The sequence below is a fragment of the Natrix helvetica genome (genome assembly GCF_964273705.1).
Source record: "Natrix helvetica genome assembly, chromosome: 4".
Taxonomy (NCBI): domain Eukaryota; kingdom Metazoa; phylum Chordata; class Lepidosauria; order Squamata; family Natricidae; genus Natrix; species Natrix helvetica.
In genome coordinates this window covers 55,131,013-55,150,007 of record NC_138550.1, presented here as the reverse complement: position 1 = coordinate 55,150,007, position 18,995 = coordinate 55,131,013, and the positions used below count along the sequence as shown (strand labels likewise).

The window sequence follows — 18,995 nt, the reverse complement described above, 5'->3', positions numbered from 1 at the left end:
AGGGGGGAAAGTGTTGTGTAATATATCCACAGCAGTAGAATTTATCATTGACATAAAGTATTACATATTTGAAACACACTGTCTATTTGAAACTCAAAAAAAAAAAAAAACCCACTGCAGGAGGTGAATTAATGTTAAAATTTTCAGAGAAAAATAATTACTGTAAAAGGAGCTGACATAACTGTTCTGTGTGTCAAAGATTATTGCTAAGCATAAGAGAGTTCTTCAACAGGAAATGTGCTTAGCCTTGCCAATCCAACTCTGCCCCCTATCTGTTTCAGAACCTAATGTCTGGTTTGGAGGCCTCCTGCTCGGTTCTTCAAAATTACCAGAAGCTAACAAGTAATCAAGTTTACAAACTAAGAAGAATTATATGGAGGTTGGAACAGGATAGATACAGAGCAGTGTCAGACAAAACCTGGAATCAGAAAAAAAAAGTCTGAATACTCCCAGTCTATGGCGGATTGTCTCGTTCTCATACATATCCAATATTTGAGATGTTCTACTGTTACATCTGGTGATGCAACAATACAGTTTTCTACTGCCTCCTATAATGTTCCTTTGCATCTTACAGTATTTTATATTTGATTTTTTTCACTTACCATGCAACTTAGATATATATATTTCTGCCATTGTTTAAATGGTACATCGATTTTCATAATGGTATTGTTTGAAACAAAAACATCATTATAAAAACATTCATTTTTATCACAGAAATGCTACTCAGCCATGACAACGGTAATTTCCCCATCTTAACCTGTTCCCAATTTCATTCCGTGTTGTAACATAATAATCTGGTATAATATACAATTCATGTTAGACATAGTGATACTCAAGTATTTCCCAAAATTTTCAGAGTAACGGAGTTGGAAAGGACCTTGAAGGTCTTCAACCCCTTGCTCAAGTAGGAGACTATGTCAGAGAAATGGTTGTCCAATCACGTCTTAAAAAACCCCAGTGATGGAACACCTATAACTTCTAAAGGCATGCTATTCCACTGACCAATTGTTCTCACTGTCAGAAAATTTCTCCTTATTTCTAGGTTAAATCTCTCCTTGACTAATTTCCATCCATTGCTTTTTGTTCTGCCTTCAGGTGCTTTGGAAAATATATTGATCCCCTCTTCTTTGTGACAGCCCCTTAGATACTGGAAGACTTTTATCATGTCACCCTAGTCCTTTTCATTAGACTAACTCTCCAGTCCCCTAATCATCTTTGTTGCTCTTCTCCGTACTCTTTCTAGAATCTAAACATCTTTTTTATATTGTGGCAACCAAAACTGGATACAATATTCCAAGTGTGGTCTTACCAAGGCATTATAAAGCAGAAGTAACACTTCACATGATCTTAATTATGTCTTTCTGTTAATGCAGCCTAGGACTGTGTTGGCTGCTTTTGACAGCTGCAACATACTGTTGGCTCATATTTAACTGATCGACCATTAGGACTCCAAGATCCCTCTCACAGTTACTACTATTGAGCCAGGTACCAACTATTCTGTATCTGTGCATTTGGTTTTTCTTGCCTAAATATAAAATGTTACTTTTCTCTACATTGAATTTCATTTTGTTAGATAGGGCCCAGTGTTCAAGTCAAAATCCTTCTGTATCTTGAGCTCATCTTCCAGAGTATTGACTATTCCCGCCAGCATAGTATCATCTATAAATTTGATGAGTTTCCTTTCAATTCCTTCATCTAAATCATTGATGAAATATTGAAGAATACTGGGCCTAAAACAGAGCCTTGGGGTACCCCACTGCATACTTCCCTCCATGTAGAGGGAATGTAAATAAATATATATTCATTGTTTCACAGAATATTATATTGGATAGGGTACAGTGTTCAAATCTGTCAAGATCCTTCTGTATCTTAAGCCTATTTTCTGGACTGTTGACTATTCCTGCCAGGTTGGTGTCATCTGCAAACTTGATGAGTTCCCCTTCTATCCCCTCATCTATATCATTTGTGAGGATATTGCAGAGTACTGGGCCTAAGAAAGAACCCCACTGCATACTTCCCTCCATGTAAATGTAGTCCCATTAAGGACCACACATTGAGTGCGACAGTGGTAGGATTCCAAAATTTTTACTACCAGTTTTGTGGGCATAGCTTGGTGGGCATGGCATGGCTTGGTGGGCATGACAGGGGAAGGATACTGTAAAATCTCAATTCCCTCTCCACTCTAAGGGAAGGTTACTGCAAAATCCCCATTTTCTCCCGATCAGCAGGGACTCGGTAGGCAGAGAATAGATGGGGGCGTGGCCAGTCAGAGGTGGTATTTACCAGTTCTCTGAACTACTCAAAATTTCTGCTACCGGTTCTCCAGAACTGGTCAGAACCTGCTGAATACCACCTCTGGAGTGCGTTTTCTCAGTCAGTTACAAATCCATTTGGTGGTGATACTTCTAACCCACATTTTTCTATTTTATCAAGTAGTAAATTGTGGTCTATTTTAGCAAAATCATTACTGAAGTACAACAAAGCTATATCCACAGAATGTCCACTAATTTAGTCACTTTGTCCAAAAAAAAAAGCAATAAGATTTGTCTACCATAATGTTTTGGACAAAGTCATTTTTTTTTCTCAATCTTAAAAAAATTTTCCCATTGGATTTTTCATTTTCAAATTCATTGTTAACCTCTTTGAAAACAGTTAACCCCCAACATTGTTTTCCATTAATATTTTAATGGATATTTTTCTCTGTCAGCCAAAACATTGGGATTAAGGATTTTTGTCAACCTAAGGAATAAGGCTGTGACTTGGTTTGAAGCCATTTAAATGTTTTATGTAATCTCAGTGCACCCTAGCACAGCAGCTCACAGTAATTTGCTATTCACTTCCACCATGTGCTTATTATTACGCACTCTACCCTCATTCCCCATTTATTCTCTTGCAGCAAACCTTAATACTTCTACCGCCTCACTCATTTTGCCAGTTGGCTCCCCATTGCTGAGATTTCCCTCCTTCTCCCTGCAAAGCCAAAATCAATTTCCACATTATGGTAATGCAGCTCATTTCATTCAATATTGTAAGAGGCCCAGAGGTGGCATTCAGCCAGTTCTCACTGGTGCGCTCAAACCTGTGGCAGAAATTTTTCCACGTCAGCAAACTGGTAGTGATGGCTAGCTGGTCACTCCCCCCCCCCCGAATTGATTCTCCTGTGGCCGGTATTTCACCCCACCCACCTAGTCGCCACTCGCTTGCAAGGCAATGGGATGTGCATGTACGAAGAACATGGCAGCAACCACAACAGCTTTTTCACTGATTGGAAAACTTTTCAGCGGCATGCAGCCAGCCCCCAGCCACCACCTCTTTGAGAGCTGCTTTGCAAAGTGGCTCTCAAAGAGGTGGTGGCTGGGAGGCTTCTTTCCCAGCCAGCCAGTTCCCAGCAGCGGTGGGTGGCTGGGGGCCACCAAAAACTCCAGTCAGCTTGCCTTCCGGACTCTGGAACAGCCGCTGTGGAAGGTAAGCAACCAAAGAGGCAGTGGGGTTAGGACCGGGGTTTAGAAGGGGAAACGGGAGTGACTGGCGAGCAGGGGTAGATAGGGAAAAATTCTAAACATTTTCCTACCTTTTCCTGTAGGCCTGGGTTGGTGGGGTCATGTGACTGAGTGGGTGTGGGCATGAGTGATGTCAGGTTGGCCATGCCCACTCAGTCACATGACTCCCCCACCAAACCGTTAGCAAAAAATTTTGAATCCCACCACTGAAGAGGCCCAATCATCTTGATTGTAAAGCCAAAAGCTATGCTGTCTGGGAATTCTGGGAATTGAAATCTCAACATGTCTGGAAGGAAGTTAGAGTAGGGATAGTTGGATAGATTAGACCCAAACTGGTTGGAGATACAGATATATTTACCCCTTGGCTCACTGAGCGATCTTGCAGTCCTACAAGCACAGCATCCATGAAATTCATCATCTATATTGGATGAATTGTTATGACACCACTACCACTGCTTAGCTAGAAACATCAATTTATCATTCTAACTGCTAAAAAATGGAATCTGTCAACAATAAATGTTCCTAGAATTTCAAAAAACAAAAAAAATGTCTCTCTGTTTCCCATCAAAACACAAAACTATCTTTTTGAAAATGACAAAGGGAAACTTTTAATCTAAGAACAATACTTTGATCAAGTTAACCACAGGAGTCAACAGAAGACATTTTGCATCCCAACTATTTTCATATTATAGTGCTAGGATAATGTCAGATGATAAAAAATGGACAAGCACAGCCATAGGTTGCATGTGGCAACCCATATATCAATGTTAACATTGATATATGGGTTGCATGTGACAACCGTAATGAAGTACTAAGACAGAAAGTGTATAATTTTTGGCATGTTTTGTCTTTAAAGAACAGTGCTATTTGTTCTCCATTTCTGTGAAAAAAAGAAAAAAAATCAAGGAAATTTGAAGAAAATGAATTAAAACAGTGAAGGCAACATTTTGTCATCTGTCGTCTACTTTAAATTCTACTGATGTATCTCTTTTCAACGTGGAGTTTTTCAAAGCTATCCTGGCTGGGGTATTTAAGGATTTTTACTTGTCCTTTGCCTTTGGCAAGTAGAGAAAGAAATGTTAGTAATCTCTACTTAATACCCCTTCGTAGGCATTCTAGTCCTCGCTGAAACCCATGGCCAGAGTATGTCTCACTAGTAACTTCTTCCCTACCAAAGAAACTTTGTTTCAATGAGTTTAGAGCAGGGATGCATCACACACTAGCCACGCCCACACCCAGTTTAGCGAGCAGGGGGAAAGTCCTGGTATGTCATGTGACGCGAGTTTGACACCCCTTGTTTAGAGAGTTATTTCTATTGTACCTTAAAATCCTCCAAATAAGGCTTTTCTAGTTAGAAGTAACATAGTGAGGTCATTTCAACAAACACCTGAACTTCTAAGACCATATTATTTGTGCCAGAAATACCAAGTCACTTAGTGTACAATAATTTTGTGACACTCTTTTCAATCTATCATTTTCCAGAATGATTAACATTCATTTCACTCCTTCCATCTCAGTGATTTGAAATAACTTTTTGAACCCTCTCCTGTGCCTTTTCATTTTTCACAGGGTTGCCTTGCTTCAAGTGATATCTGTATTTTTTTAAACTGCTGTACTGAAACCTCAGTGGGAGCAAATGGAAAGCTGAGCCAGGAGATTTAAATCAGCTGTTATTATTACTATGAGAGTCTTATGGCAGCTAAACTATTGCCTGGAGAGATAGGGAGGAGACATCCACAAAGGGAATGATACTCAAGAGATTTTTCCAGGCTGAAAAATTAATAAAGGAAATGCAGAGTTGCTCAGAAATAGCAAATCCAATCAAAGTTCCATGGGACCAGAGGTAATTTAAACCAGTGGTTCTCAACCGTGACAACTTTAGGATGTCTGGATTTCAACCCCCAGAATTCCCCAGTCATCATATTGCCTAAGGAATATTGGGAGTTGCAGCGCTCCCACCTAAAAGTAACTAAGATTGAGAAACACTGATTTATACCACTCATCCCACCTTACAATAGCTTGTACGCATGCACAGAATCAGGCCCTGAGATACTACACTATGTACTTAACAAAATAAATCACTAGGAAAAAAAATATGGGATGCACAGAAGAAAGCACTATGAAGCAAAATATAAGTCTAAGTTCTATTTCTATTGGGGACTCGGCTTTGTCCCACATTTTAGATTTGTGATATATTTCACATTAACACCAATGTTTTACATTTTCTGTTCATTTTGATAAAGTTACACTTCAAATAAATATGCTAACATTTCAGTATATTGTTACCTCACAGCTTATATCTTTTGTACGCAAGATACCTGCATTTTCTTTTTATTTACCGTATATCCCATCTTTATTATTTTTATAACTAATTCAAGGCAGCAAATAAACCTAATACTCCTCCTTCCTCTTATTTTCCCCTACAGTTACAACCCTGTGAGGTGGATTAGGCTGAGTGACCTAAAGTCACCCAGCCAGCTTTCATGCCTAAGACCGTACTAGAATTCAGTGACGTGCGGTGAGGTTTTTGACTGGTGAGGCACTGACACAGTGATGGGTTTCAAATATTTTTAGACTTGTGGACTTCAACTCCCAGAATTCCACAGCCAGGCATACTCAGTTCTGATTTAAAATGACAGCATTTGTTTTTCTCCTTTGCGAAATAAGTTTCCTTTATTTCATTTTCTTTTTCTTCTCCCTTCCCCTCCTTCCTCCCTCTCTCCCTTCCTCCCCCTCTCTCAAACACACACACACACACACACACACACACACACACACACACACACAGAAGTTGGATTGGACTATCTCTCCTACCCCCTTCCCTCTCTCACTCACTCTCAAACACACACACACACACACACACACACAAAAGTTGGATTGGATATCTTTTCCAGTGGCTTGAAAGCAGCTCCTCTGCCATCCCCCCCCCCCATTCCCCTGCTGCCTTCCCCAAGCACCTTCACCATTGCAAATGCAGCCTGCTGTCTGGGTGGGAAATGCCTGGAATGAAATAAAGCCCACCCACTCACCTCCTGCTGGTAGGCTGGGGTGAGAGGAGAGGCAGAGAAGCCGGAGGGGAGCCGATCCGAGCCTTCCAAAAGAAAGAGGCTGGGGGAAAGTGTGTGTGCTACAGCATGGCTCTTTGTCTGGCTTCCATGGATGTCTCTGCTTAACTGTTTAAAAAAGCCTCTAAAAAAGTGCCCTCTACTATGAGGCAGGAGAACTGCGTGCCTCACCTATGTCAGGAAATTTTTAGGCTTTTAACCCTTGCTTAACTCTGCTCGAGTGATCATAAAACACCTAAAGTCAGACTAGAGGAGACACGCAGTTCTCCCGCCTCTTAGTAGAGGGCGCTTTTTTAGAGGCTTTTTTTAACAATTAAACAGAGTCATCCACGGTGAGGCAGCAACTAGCTCAGCTTTTTCCTTTTACATTTTTTTTTCTTTTCATGATGAGATCGGTGAGGCTGTGCCTCACTTGCCTTACCTGACTGCATGTCACTGCTAGAATTCACAGTCTCCCCATCTCTAGCCTGCTGCCTTAATCACTAGACCAAACTAACTCTCCAGTTTATTACAGGCATTCTATATTTAGTGAAAAATAATTATGTTTTGCATTCTGATTTTTTCCTCTTCTTGGCTTGATGTTTGAAGCCACCTATTAAATCCCATGGAAAGCAAAATGCAACCCATGAGCAAAAAGCAGCTACTCACCTGTTGATGAACATGAGATAATATAGTGTAATTAAACAAAGCACAATCACATTGCAACACTATGCCATCAACTCAGATGGAATTTCAATATGTCCCCCCCCCCCAAATCTCTCCATTCCTTCACTTTCAATATAAAAGTTAATTCTGATTGTCTCATTACCTGACTCTTGTAAGGCTGGTATTAAAATTAACAGCTACATTAGTATAACTAAGCAATTTCCAAGAAATAAAGAAGGCAGCCAAGTTAGAAATGCTGGCAATAATCAGAAACGTGACTTTAACATACCTTGCTGCATTCACATAGCTGCACTCAGGTAAGGGTCATTTCATTCTTCTGTATTGCCTTAGTACAGGGTCGTCAAACTCCTGGCCCATGGGCTGGATGTGTCACGAGCTGACCATTCCCACGCCCAGTTTAGCACAGGGGAGGGAAAGTCCTGATATGTCACGTGACGCCGCCGTAGTGATGTCAGTTTCACATCCCTGCCTTAGCATATTTCATTTTTGGATACACAGTATCATCTAATGAGGATTAGAGAACCATGAAAAAAAGATAAAAGATTTATCACAGCAAAGAAATTAGCAGGAACCCTAGTTGTGTGAGACATTGCACCATAAATTAACCCACCAACCTTTAGCTAAGCCAGTTTGGGAATCCAAGTGAAGTTAGTTTATGGTTTAATACAAACCCAGAGAAAGGAACTAATGGAAAGCATCAGAGGTAGTTTTACTATAGGTAAACATGTCTTACAAATACTGTGCATCCTGAAGTGTTTGCCTTTCTTTCAAAAGATTATTATTGTGAAAATATGAATGTGGTTAGGGATGGAAAGTATCATAAAAGGAAGGATGATTATATACAACATGTCTTTTCCCACCATGAGACACAACTCCTAATGAGGGGTGATTTCTAAGTTTATAGTCAGGATGATTGAGATTCAAACTGAAATGGGAGAAGTTGATAGCCTCATTTAACTCAACTTCACTTCTTGATATTCATAATCAAATTTACAAGATATCCTTGTAAATTTCTGAGGATTTTTCAGAACTCTTTTGAGAACTGAGGAATATGTGCTCCTATATCCATCTTCACTGCCTTTGGGGGTTATATTCCCCTTGCACAGCTTCTTTAATCAAGCCAGCTTCCCATGAGATCTTGGTTATGTTTTGTATTCTCTCCTAGCCCTCCTCATTTTTGTTACTCATTGTCCTCCTTGAAAGGCCCTGAACAGCCTAATTTGCCATACTAATAGCAAATATTGTTGTACAGTTCAACTGAGCAACAGCTGAAAGCATAAAGCATGATCTTGGTTTCATGCCACTTTCAAGGCATCATGTTTCATTAATAGCTGTCTACTTGAATGAACCCTTCACTACATTGAATTGATTAAAGCCAGGCTGCTATAACAACATACAGAAGGACAAACACAACTTTAAAAATACAATACAATTTTCGGATATAAAAGTTGACTATATAATGTAATCATCCTGAACCACATAACAAGCTCCCCTGTTTTTGAACCACTTACTGTATAAAAATGTAAAACAAAAGTTCTGATTGCATCTGCAATTGCCAACCACTTAAATTTGAGAAGCACATCTTCTCATAGTGGCTAATAGCCCTTCACATTTCTAGAAGATACTGTAAGAGTTAAGCACATAGTCTTTTCAACTAGTATAACTGCATTTGGATGTTGCTTTTATAGAATTGCATAAGAGGTAGCACTTCACTGAAACCTAGCATCTGATGAACACATCTCTATTATTATCTTTATGTATCTTTTGCTTTCTTCCAATCTGGGAGAAGGGGGTATTTCCTAGTCCAGTGTAAGAGAGAGGGGGGAGGGGGGAGGGGGGAGGGAGAGGGGGGGGAGGGAGAGAGGGGGGAGGGAGGGAGGGAGGGAGGAGAGAGAGAGAGAGAGAGAGAGAGAGAGAGAGAGAGAGAGAGTCTTTTACAGGTACCACCTATTCTATATCTGTGTGTGTTTGTGTATACACACACTCAATAGTAGTAACTGTGAGAGGGATCTTGGAGTCCTAGTGGACAATCAAATATGAGGCAACATTGTACTGACCTGCTAAAAAAGCCAACACAGTCCTAGGCTCCATTAATTGATAGATAGCCTCACATGGAGTGCTAATACCACTTGCTATGAGCACCCTTGAAATACTGCATCCAATTTTAGTTGCCACGATATAAAAAAGATGTTGAGACTGTATAACAAAGATGATTAGGGAACAGGAGAATTAAACATACAAAGCATGGTTGCAGGAATTGGGTATGTCTAGGGGCAATATGATAGCAGTGTTTCAACTTCGCATAATCCCCGACCTCCGGTCCTTCCGACGTGCCCTAAAAAGTTGGCTTTTCCAACAAGCCGGCCTGGCCTGAACAAAATAAAATAAATGATTGATTTAATTGTTAATTTTAATCTAATTTTTAAAATGTTATTGTTAATATTAATTGGATTTGTTTTTGGATACTCTTATCTAATTTCTTTTTCAACTTTTGTAATATATGTTTTTTTAATGTTGTACACCGCCCTGAGTCCTTTGGGAGAAGGGTGGCATATAAATCCAATAAACAAACAAACAAACAAACAAACAATGTCTACAGGGTTGTCACAAGAAAGAGGGTGTCAACCTATTCTAATCAAAGAGAGAACCAACGTAGAACTAAGGAGGGATTATATGATAGAACAATTCATCAGTGGAACAACTTGTCTCCAGAAGTTGTGGGTGCTTCAACCGCTAAGATTTTAAAGAATTTGGACACCATTTGTCTGAAATGGTACAGAGTTTCCTGCTTGAAGACAAGAAGACCTCCAAGTCCTTTTCAACTATGTTATTCTATTATTCTATATCCTGCCTTTATTATTTTTACTAATAATTTAAGGCAACACATATATCCAACACACCTTCCTCCCCCTATTTTACTCACAACCACCACCCTGCCAGGTGAGTTGGTCAGAGAGAGAGTGAGACTGGCTCAAGGTCATCCAGCTGACTTTCAGTGACTAGAATTCACGGTCTCCCATTTCTAACCTGATGCTTTACTAGAGCAAACTGGCTCTCGTAGGGTGATATTTCATTGGCTTCTTATTAGTTTTAGTTTTGAAAGCGGGTATAACTAAAGTGTCTACTTATTTGTGTTGTTTAACCAGTTACCAAATAATGATAAATCTTCCTCTTAACCTACACTTAATGTTACTTCAGTATTATTTTGCACAATTGCTCATGTATGAAAATTTGCATCTGCATTCAATTTCCGGGGGAGGAGGATTGCCTACTATTTGAATTTGCAGGTCTACTGAGTCTCCAATAAAAGAAAGGGGGACTTAAGTAAAATCAACCTATTATTGATTTTTATTAGCAATCCCAAGTATTCCAAAATTAGACAAATTTAAACAGATGGCTGGAAACAGGAACATTGTCTCTCTTTATTCCAAAGATTAAATGCAGTTAACCATTATCATCCTGGCATTACTATCCTTTCTAATATGTAGACATTTACATGGAAGTGGGTACATCATGATTCTGCAAGAGAAACTATGACAGAAAAAACATTTAGTAGAACATAATTTCTTTTTCTGACCCTTCTCCTAATATAATGATCCTAAGAATAATCTAATGAGTATAAAGCAACATAGAGAAAATATCTTTGTTAAATAATGAATGCTGACTCCACTCAAAAACCTCATTCATCTGAGCATGGGACATTCCTTGTGAGGAAAAGGAAATGTCAGGGTTCCAAGTAACACCCCAACAGAAGTAAAACTCCAAGGCAGGCATTTTCCTCAAAGTTCCATTTTACTAAAGATGTCATATTGGCACATCTGGGAAAACCCGAATCTGAAAGGCCCCAGGTTTTCCCCACCCAAAGTGAAGTCAAAGTCCCTTCCCCTGAACCTACATGTCCATCACATGGACCAAACAGGTCACCGTCCCAACTGGAGTTGTTTCCCAGTCATGCCTCTCCAGGTGCAAGCTAAACATCCTTGACTCCCAGGGAAAAGAATGTTGTTATGGCTATACATCTCACCCTGTCTCCATCCAACCCCCCTCCCGTTTCCCACAGCATACCCATTCACTGAGTGTGGCAGCCCTGAAGATCCAAAGTTGAAGATGGCCTCCAGGGCTGACAGGAAAATGCCAAGAATCTGTTTAAAACAAGGAATATTCCTTCCACCTGGCAGTGGTGATTTTGGTTAAATAAGGCTTGGGATGGAACAATAGTGTAGACTAGACCTGAGATTACGGACGATAGCTTGTTTCTGCCTGCTGCCCTGCTAAGGACTCTCCACTTTTCTGATAACCAATACAGCTATATATACTGGTACCCTCTTCAACTAGAGTCTGGACTACTCCAAACTCTAAGCACCAACTTTGTGAGCCCTCCCACTGTTGCATGCTATTTTATCTTTACTGAAAACAAGATAGTCCTACCTTATATCTATACCATTCCCACAATCTTTTAAGATAGTCATCCAATTCATATAAGAGAGGGGATTAATTTTGACAAATTCATGCTTATGCTATTTTCAGAGTTCTTTCAGATTGATTTCTTTATAATTTGTTACAGAATTGTCTTAGATCCAGTTTCAAATTTATTGACAATCAAAAGATAGGGAAATTTGTTCCACAAATACAAGCATGCTACCTGAAATGGACTGAAACCTCAAGGAGAAAACATAGGACAGTAAAGTTGACCTGAATCTGCTTTTGGTGGTCAGTGGGAAATTAGTAGAGGGTGTTGTTGTATTTTTCTGCCTCCAGAAAGGGCTATTGGATCATTCAAACAATATGGCAAGCAACTCTGCCTTATTTACTTGTTAGTATCAACATAAGAATTGAGAGAGGGGGAGAGTCGCTCAAATCCGGAAGGATTGGGTCCCCTTCAGTGGCCCAGTCGAGACGCCAGTGGCGAGTCTTGAGAAACCTTTTTGGGAGGAGTTTGACTTGGTTGTCATCGAGGATTTGGACAGATTGCGTGGGTGACTGCGACCTACCACATGTTTGTTGGACCCGTGTCCCTCCTGGCTTGTACTGGCATCCTGGGAGGTTACACGCGACTGGCTCCTGGACCTAGTGAACGCTTCGTTGGGTGAGGGGTCTCTCCCGGCCGCCTTGAAAGAGGCGGTGGTGAGACCCTTGCTCAAGAAGCCTTCCCTGGACCCTATGGAGCTGGTCAATTATCGTCCTGTCTCCAACCTTCCCTTTTTGGCGAAGGTTGTGGAGAGTGTGGTGGCTTCTCAGTTTCCACAACATCTGGAGGAGAATGATTATCTAGACCCGCGCCAGTCCGGCTTTCGCCCTGGGCACAGCACAGAGACGGCCTTGGTCGCGTTGGTAGATGATCTCTGGAGGGCCAGAGATAGGGGCTGTTCCTCTATCCTGGTCCTATTAGACCTCTCGGCGGCTTTTGATACCATCGACCATGGTATCCTGTTGCACCGACTGGAGGGGTTGGGGATCCGGGGCACCGTCTTGCGGTGGTTCGGCTCCTATCTCTCCGGCAGGACGCAACGTGTGTTGGCAGAAGAGCAGAGGTCGACCCTAAGCCCCCTCATCTGTGGGGTGCCACAGGGGTCGGTCCTCTCGCCACTCCTGTTCAACACATACATGAAGCCGCTGGGTGAGATCATCCGTGGTTTTGGGGTGGGATACCACCTGTACGCTGATGATACTCAGCTGTACATTTCCACCCCGAACCACCCCAACGAGGCCGTCGAAGTGATGTCCCGGTGTGTGGAAGCCGTACGGGTCTGGATGGATGACAACCGACTCAGGCTCAACCCTTCCAAGACGGAGTGGCTGTGGGTTCCGGCTCCCCGGTTCAACCAGATAATTCCATCTCTGGCCATTGGGGGCATTCAACTCGCCCCCGTGGAGCGGGCGCGCAATTTGGGCATCCTCCTGGATGCCAAGCTGTCCATGGATGAACATATGACAGCCGTGGCCAAGGGGGCGTTCCATCAGGTTCGCCTGGTGCGCCAATTGCGCCCCCTATTGGACCGGGACGCCCTACGCACAGTCACCCATGCGCTGGTGACGTCTCGCTTGGACTACTGTAACGCTCTCTACATGGGGCTTCCCTTGAAATGCACTCGGAGACTACAGTTGGTCCAGAATGCGGCCGCGCGGGTGATTATGGGGAGCACCAGGTACTCCCATGTGACACCACACCTGCGCGAGCTGCACTGGCTTCCTGTGGTCTATCGAGTGCGTTTCAAGGTTTTGATTACGATCTTTAAAGCGCTCCATGGCTCAGGACCTAGTTACCTGCGGGACCGTATTCTGCCCCACACATCCCTACGACCTATTCGCTCGCACAGAGAGGGACTTCTCCAGGTGCCGTCCACTAGACAATGCCATGGGGCGGCGCCTAGGAGCAGAGCCTTCTCTGTGGCGGGCCCAGCCCTGTGGAATGACCTCCCCCCGGATATTAGGACCACTACAGACCTCCGCTCCTTCCGTGTTAAGCTCAAGACCCACCTTTTTCAAATATCTGGCCTGGCCCAACCATAACTTCGTTACGCTCCTGAGGGGTTTTTAATTTAGCAATTTTATTTAGGGGATTTTAAACTGTGTTTTAATTGTGTTTTTAGCTGTGTTTATTGTCCTTCACTTACAAGTCTACTCTCCTCCATGCACAAATGTAATTGTCCTTGTTTTTTCGTATGTATGTGTGTCCTATGTGTATTTTATCCTTTTGATTGTACGCCGCCCCGAGTCCTTCGGGAGAGGGTTGCGGCTAATCAAATAAAATTTATTATTATTATTATTATTATTATTATTATTATTATTATTATTATTATTATTATTATTATTATTATTATTATTATTATTATTATTATTAGAACTTTTCTGCCCAACTCTATGTCCTGAAGCTGAATGGTAGCCAAAATATAATTCCACCATTTGTTTTAAATTGTTATAAAGGTAAACTGTTTTCACTTGTTCTCAATTTATTTTAATCAAGCTTGCTAACCTGGATTTATGTTAATCAACTTAAATCACAACTTGTAGTTGTGGCTACTTTTAACATATAGTACCATGTTTCCCTGAAAATAACACAGGGTCTTATTTTCTTTTGACCACTGAAATAAGTGATTGGCCTTATTTTTGAGAAGTCTTATTATTTTTGAGGCGCAGGAGGCGATAAGCGTGGTCACCTCATGGGTGCTGCTGTGTTGCAATATTTTCAGAGAGGGCTTATTTTTGGGGGAGGGCTTATTTTAGTGCATGTGTTCAAAAGCCCGATTGGAGTTATTATCCAGGGAGGTCTTATTTTGGGGAAAACAGGGTACATTTTATCATTTTCTATTGCTTTTGAACAAATTGTATTCTTAATTGTTGTCTTGTAATCATTGTTATTGTTCTAATAGGTAGAGTATGCCAATTAAACCTGTATTAAAATTTCAAATTCTTCTTATTTTCCAGAGTACCAGTATTAGGGTATGTTCAGTGAAGTCTATAAACTTTATATTCTTTCACATCCTTTATTGAATAGTTTAGTAACTATTGGAGTAACCATCCTCAGTAGAGAAATCTTAATCTGAGGTCCTTTGTGTAGGTTTTTGGTCACCAACCCTTATTTAAATAAATGGAATTTAAAGACCTGTATATCAAACTCATCAGCAATTTTGGAGGCAATGAAATAATTAAAATTAAGAGACATCGTGAGCCAAATATAGAATTCTCACATTTCAAATGAGAGGACATAAACATAGATCAGGGAAAGTTAAGCTTCTCCAGCTTATTATTGTTTTTAGCCATTCTCAGATTTGGTCAGCTGCCTTTCAGCAGTAAACTCACGTACAGAAACAATGATTAGTTAGAAAAAATAACTGTGCATCCACTGTTTGCTATTGGTGTTCTAGGTTACTAGAATGAGATGCCAGCGTCCCATCTGCCCAGTAGATAATGATGTACTTCGTGCATCAAAATGGATGGGTTCCCAAAAAGACCAGGTGGTAATTCACCTGATCTTTAGACCTTATAGAGTTAAGTCCCTGGGCATAATAATAGAGGGCAGAAATATTGGAAACAGTGGTTATTACCATATCTACAGCAATCTCCAAAGTACAATTATATGTTTCCAATAGAAGAGAATATGTATGGCTCAGAGTTGAACTGTAGAGCCCTTGCTGCTCTGAGGTTGGTGCTTGTTCACTTGCAAATGTTTCATGCCTGACTAAGTATCTAGTGCGAGTGAGTGCTCCTTTATTAAAAAAAACATTTTTTTTATTTTTAAACAAACGTACAGAACAAAAAACAAAAAAACATAAAAGCATCTTCCATTACAAATTATAGAAAGTGTGTCAGTTGGTTACAAAATTTCTGTACATCTCTTCCACAGTCATCACTTGCAATTCATATCAAATCACATATTTTTAAATCAAATATATTTATATATATTACTACCTTATTGTACCTCAACCTTCATTTGACTATGATTGTTTTTACATCCTTTTATATGAAATATTCTAAATCTAAAGTAAAATTATATAATGGGATTCCATTAGATCTTCCTAAAAACATCCTATAACATGTTCTAAATAAAAATTGATTATATTTAATAACAAAGCTTTTAAACTTCTTCTCATAGTATCCATTTGTAGTTTATATAAAATTTCATATTGTCAAACTAATATGTATATATGCATTATTATCATTATTAATCATTTATTTGATTATAACTATTATCACTTCATTTTATGCATACTCTAAATTTAACTAAATTTAACTTAATTTTTATTATACACCTTCATTACAACAACATGTATCTTTTCAGTAATAGTGTAGTCTCTTTTGCCATTTGTAGCATTAGTATTCTGATTATTTTCTTGGTAAATCTTGTATGGACTTCTCTTCGCAAGTTGTTCATTTCGTATCTCATAAAAACTCGAAACCCTCCATCTTCTCCTTCCATCAGCTTGTCTTTGGTTATCACTGGTGCTTCTGTCAAGTTTTCTCTCCTTACCTCCATCAATGTTTCTCTCTTTTCTTCTTCTATACTTTGAAATCTGGGGTAGAGTTCCAATCCATCTATCTCCCCTTTCCTTATTCCGCTCTTGCCATTTCCAACCATGCTCAGTTTGTTGTCAGTATCCACAATTTTCTTATCTCTTTGCTCATTTTTTTCTTCAATTTTTAGAACTCTGTCCTCCACTTTTTTCATTTGATAAACATCCTCAATATTTCCATCAAATATTTCTGTTTTGTGGTCTACATTCTCCAATCTCTTCTCAAATTTCTCTGTTACTACTAATAATTTTTGAATTTCAAACATAATCATTTGCAATGTTAAAGTTTCTTTTTCCTGCTGCGCCATTCTTCCAATTTGTAAACATTGCCACTATTGCATTCAATGCTTTTTATTAAATTTCAAGCAAGTTCATTATAATCTTTCAAGTCAAGGTTTTGTCTTCCCTCCAATCCAGATGGTGATAGAACTCCCAAAGAACACCTGTGTAAACAATCTGTGCTCTTCCTACTCTCACTCTCAATAAACAAGCTGAGAAGCCTTGAAGTGTCAAATGATCAAAGAGAAAGAAGAAAAACAATGTTTCCAAGCCTCCAGCCTCTAAGTGGCAGTGTTACTTCTTTTCCCTCTGTTGTTACAGCCCTCTTTATATTCCTTTTTATATCTTCTTTATGTTTCAAATTTAAAGGAAAAAAATCTTAAATGGAGAAAAAAACCCCAATCCAATCAAGCATTATACAAAAAGAAAAAGAAAAATTTTAATCCATAGGTATAAGAAAGAATAAAAAGTAGTAGAAGAAAAACTAATCCATTCAGTTTAAAAAATAGGAACATTTGCAAAAATTCCATCCATAAAAAGAAAAATTAAAAAAAGATAACAGACTAAGTTTAATGTAGCTTAATTTCACCACTTACTCTCTTCTGTCTTCAATTTTAATTTAGCTTTGATTTTTTTGGGGGTAGTCTCTTTTCTAATGGCTGCGTTTCTGTCATCGGAAATAAAAGCTTCTCTTGGATCAATCAGGGACTTTGGGGTGTCCCTGAGATCAGCAGGACATACTCTTCTCTATCACTGTCTCAGTGGGATGGTTTAGGTCCAAAAGGACTGTCCAGCCAGCGGCAGAAATATCGACTGCGATCTTGGATCTCCAAGATCGCATGTCGTGACGTTGTGATGTCAGCTCCTCCTTTATTTGGCTTTGCTCCTTGTTTATATACAGTAGCTTTCCAGGGTTGGTGGAGGTGATTGTTAGGGTTTTGTTTTCAGCTCGACTATTCGCTGAGTGTTAATCCCTGTCTAGATATAAACTGCTGGAGAGGATTTATTCTGATCTTTTTGTTTCCTTCTTAACTTTGTTATTGTCTCTTTTGAATGATATGTGTGGTGTGTGTGTGTGTGTGTGTGTGATTTGCTATTGGTAGCCACAAAAGATGAAGAGGTGGAGCTAACACCTCATCTCTAATGCAAGGACCTGCTGGGAAGAAAGAAGAACTGAGCAAAAGATTATTGGCAGAAAGAACCTCACCCACCAAAGGAACAAGTCTGAATGCCACTCTGGCATTTTCCAATACAGGATAATTTTCTTGTACTGGGTTTACAAAAGAGGCATGTTTTTAAGAATATCATGAGAAATGAGAAAAACAATGAAAAGAAATAAAGTTCTACAACACAATTTGAATGGGTTAAAGATTCTTTGTTAGAAGTAAAACAATATATAGTTGGCTTATTTGATCAAGATTAAAATAAGTATGTTCTCATCCTCAGTAAATCTTTGTGAACTTTTGCTGGCACAAGAACTCAAATGTCTGTGTTTTATGGAATATGGGAAGAAGAAATCATTTGTTGTACTTTAAGAGAAGATGATAAGTTATTAAAATTGTTCATATTTGTGGTGAAAGTGCAAAGTCACTTCATATATTTCTTTTATTTTCTTTACTATAATTTTACTTGTTTTGTGTGTGTGTTCCTAAGACATCATTTTTGCATGCTACTAAATCTTGAATTTTTAAAATCTTCATGCTTTTCCTTGGAGTTTAGACTAAGTATAAAACCATAGTAAGTATAATTATTTTACAATGTTTTTATCCCACTTTTCCATGAAAAAGCATTCAAAGTAGCAAAAGCAATTAAAACCAATGACAAAAGATGTACACTGCCCATCGTGTGAGATGGCCAGCTATATAAATGTGATTAATAAATAAATAAATTTAGTACCACTGAGTCTAGCTAATCCTTCTAATTTCTGTCTTCTTTCTTTGCAGGGATGACATGCCAAGCCCGAAGTTCTTACATTACCAGTGAAATTCTGTGGGGTTATCGTTTCACACCTGTTCTCACCCTAGAGGATGGATTTTATGAAGTTGATTATAATAATTTCCATGAGACATATGAAACCAACACCCCATCTTATAGCGCCAAAGAATTGGCAGAGATGGCCAATCGAGCAGAGTTACCCCTTACTTGGTCTGTCTCAAGCCAGTTAGATCAGCATGCAGAAATGGAGGCCGGAGAGGAAGCTAAGAGCCATGAAGAACAACAAGCAGAAAGGAATGGTGATGTGGCCAATTTAGAGAACGAATCCAAAGTTTAGAACTGAATGAGGGGACAGAAAATATTAACACTTTCAAAAGAGGGGGAGGAGGGAAACAGCAGTCTAAAATGTTTACTGTCTGTCCATCCATCAATAAGATCAGTGAAGATTTGGGTTAAAGCTGCAATATTGTATATTGTCCTATTTTATTTTACCTTTGATTGTTCCACTTTTTAGTTGGAGAAATCAATATTCTCATACA

The 18,995-nt window shown here is 39.6% G+C and overlaps 1 protein-coding gene across 1 annotated transcript in view; it reads left to right on the top strand.

Annotated features, from left to right (window-relative positions):
- The window catches only part of KCNJ6 (potassium inwardly rectifying channel subfamily J member 6), a gene marked incomplete at its 3' end in the record, with an annotated part of 140,597 nt that extends 121,804 nt beyond the window's left edge, over positions 1–18,793 (top strand). Inside the window, exon 3 of the mRNA XM_081952198.1 lies at positions 18,465–18,793. Coding sequence (XP_081808324.1) covers positions 18,465–18,793 — 329 coding nt within the window. The remainder of the gene's footprint in view (positions 1–18,464) is intronic.
- Positions 18,794–18,995: the final 202 nt, after the last annotated feature.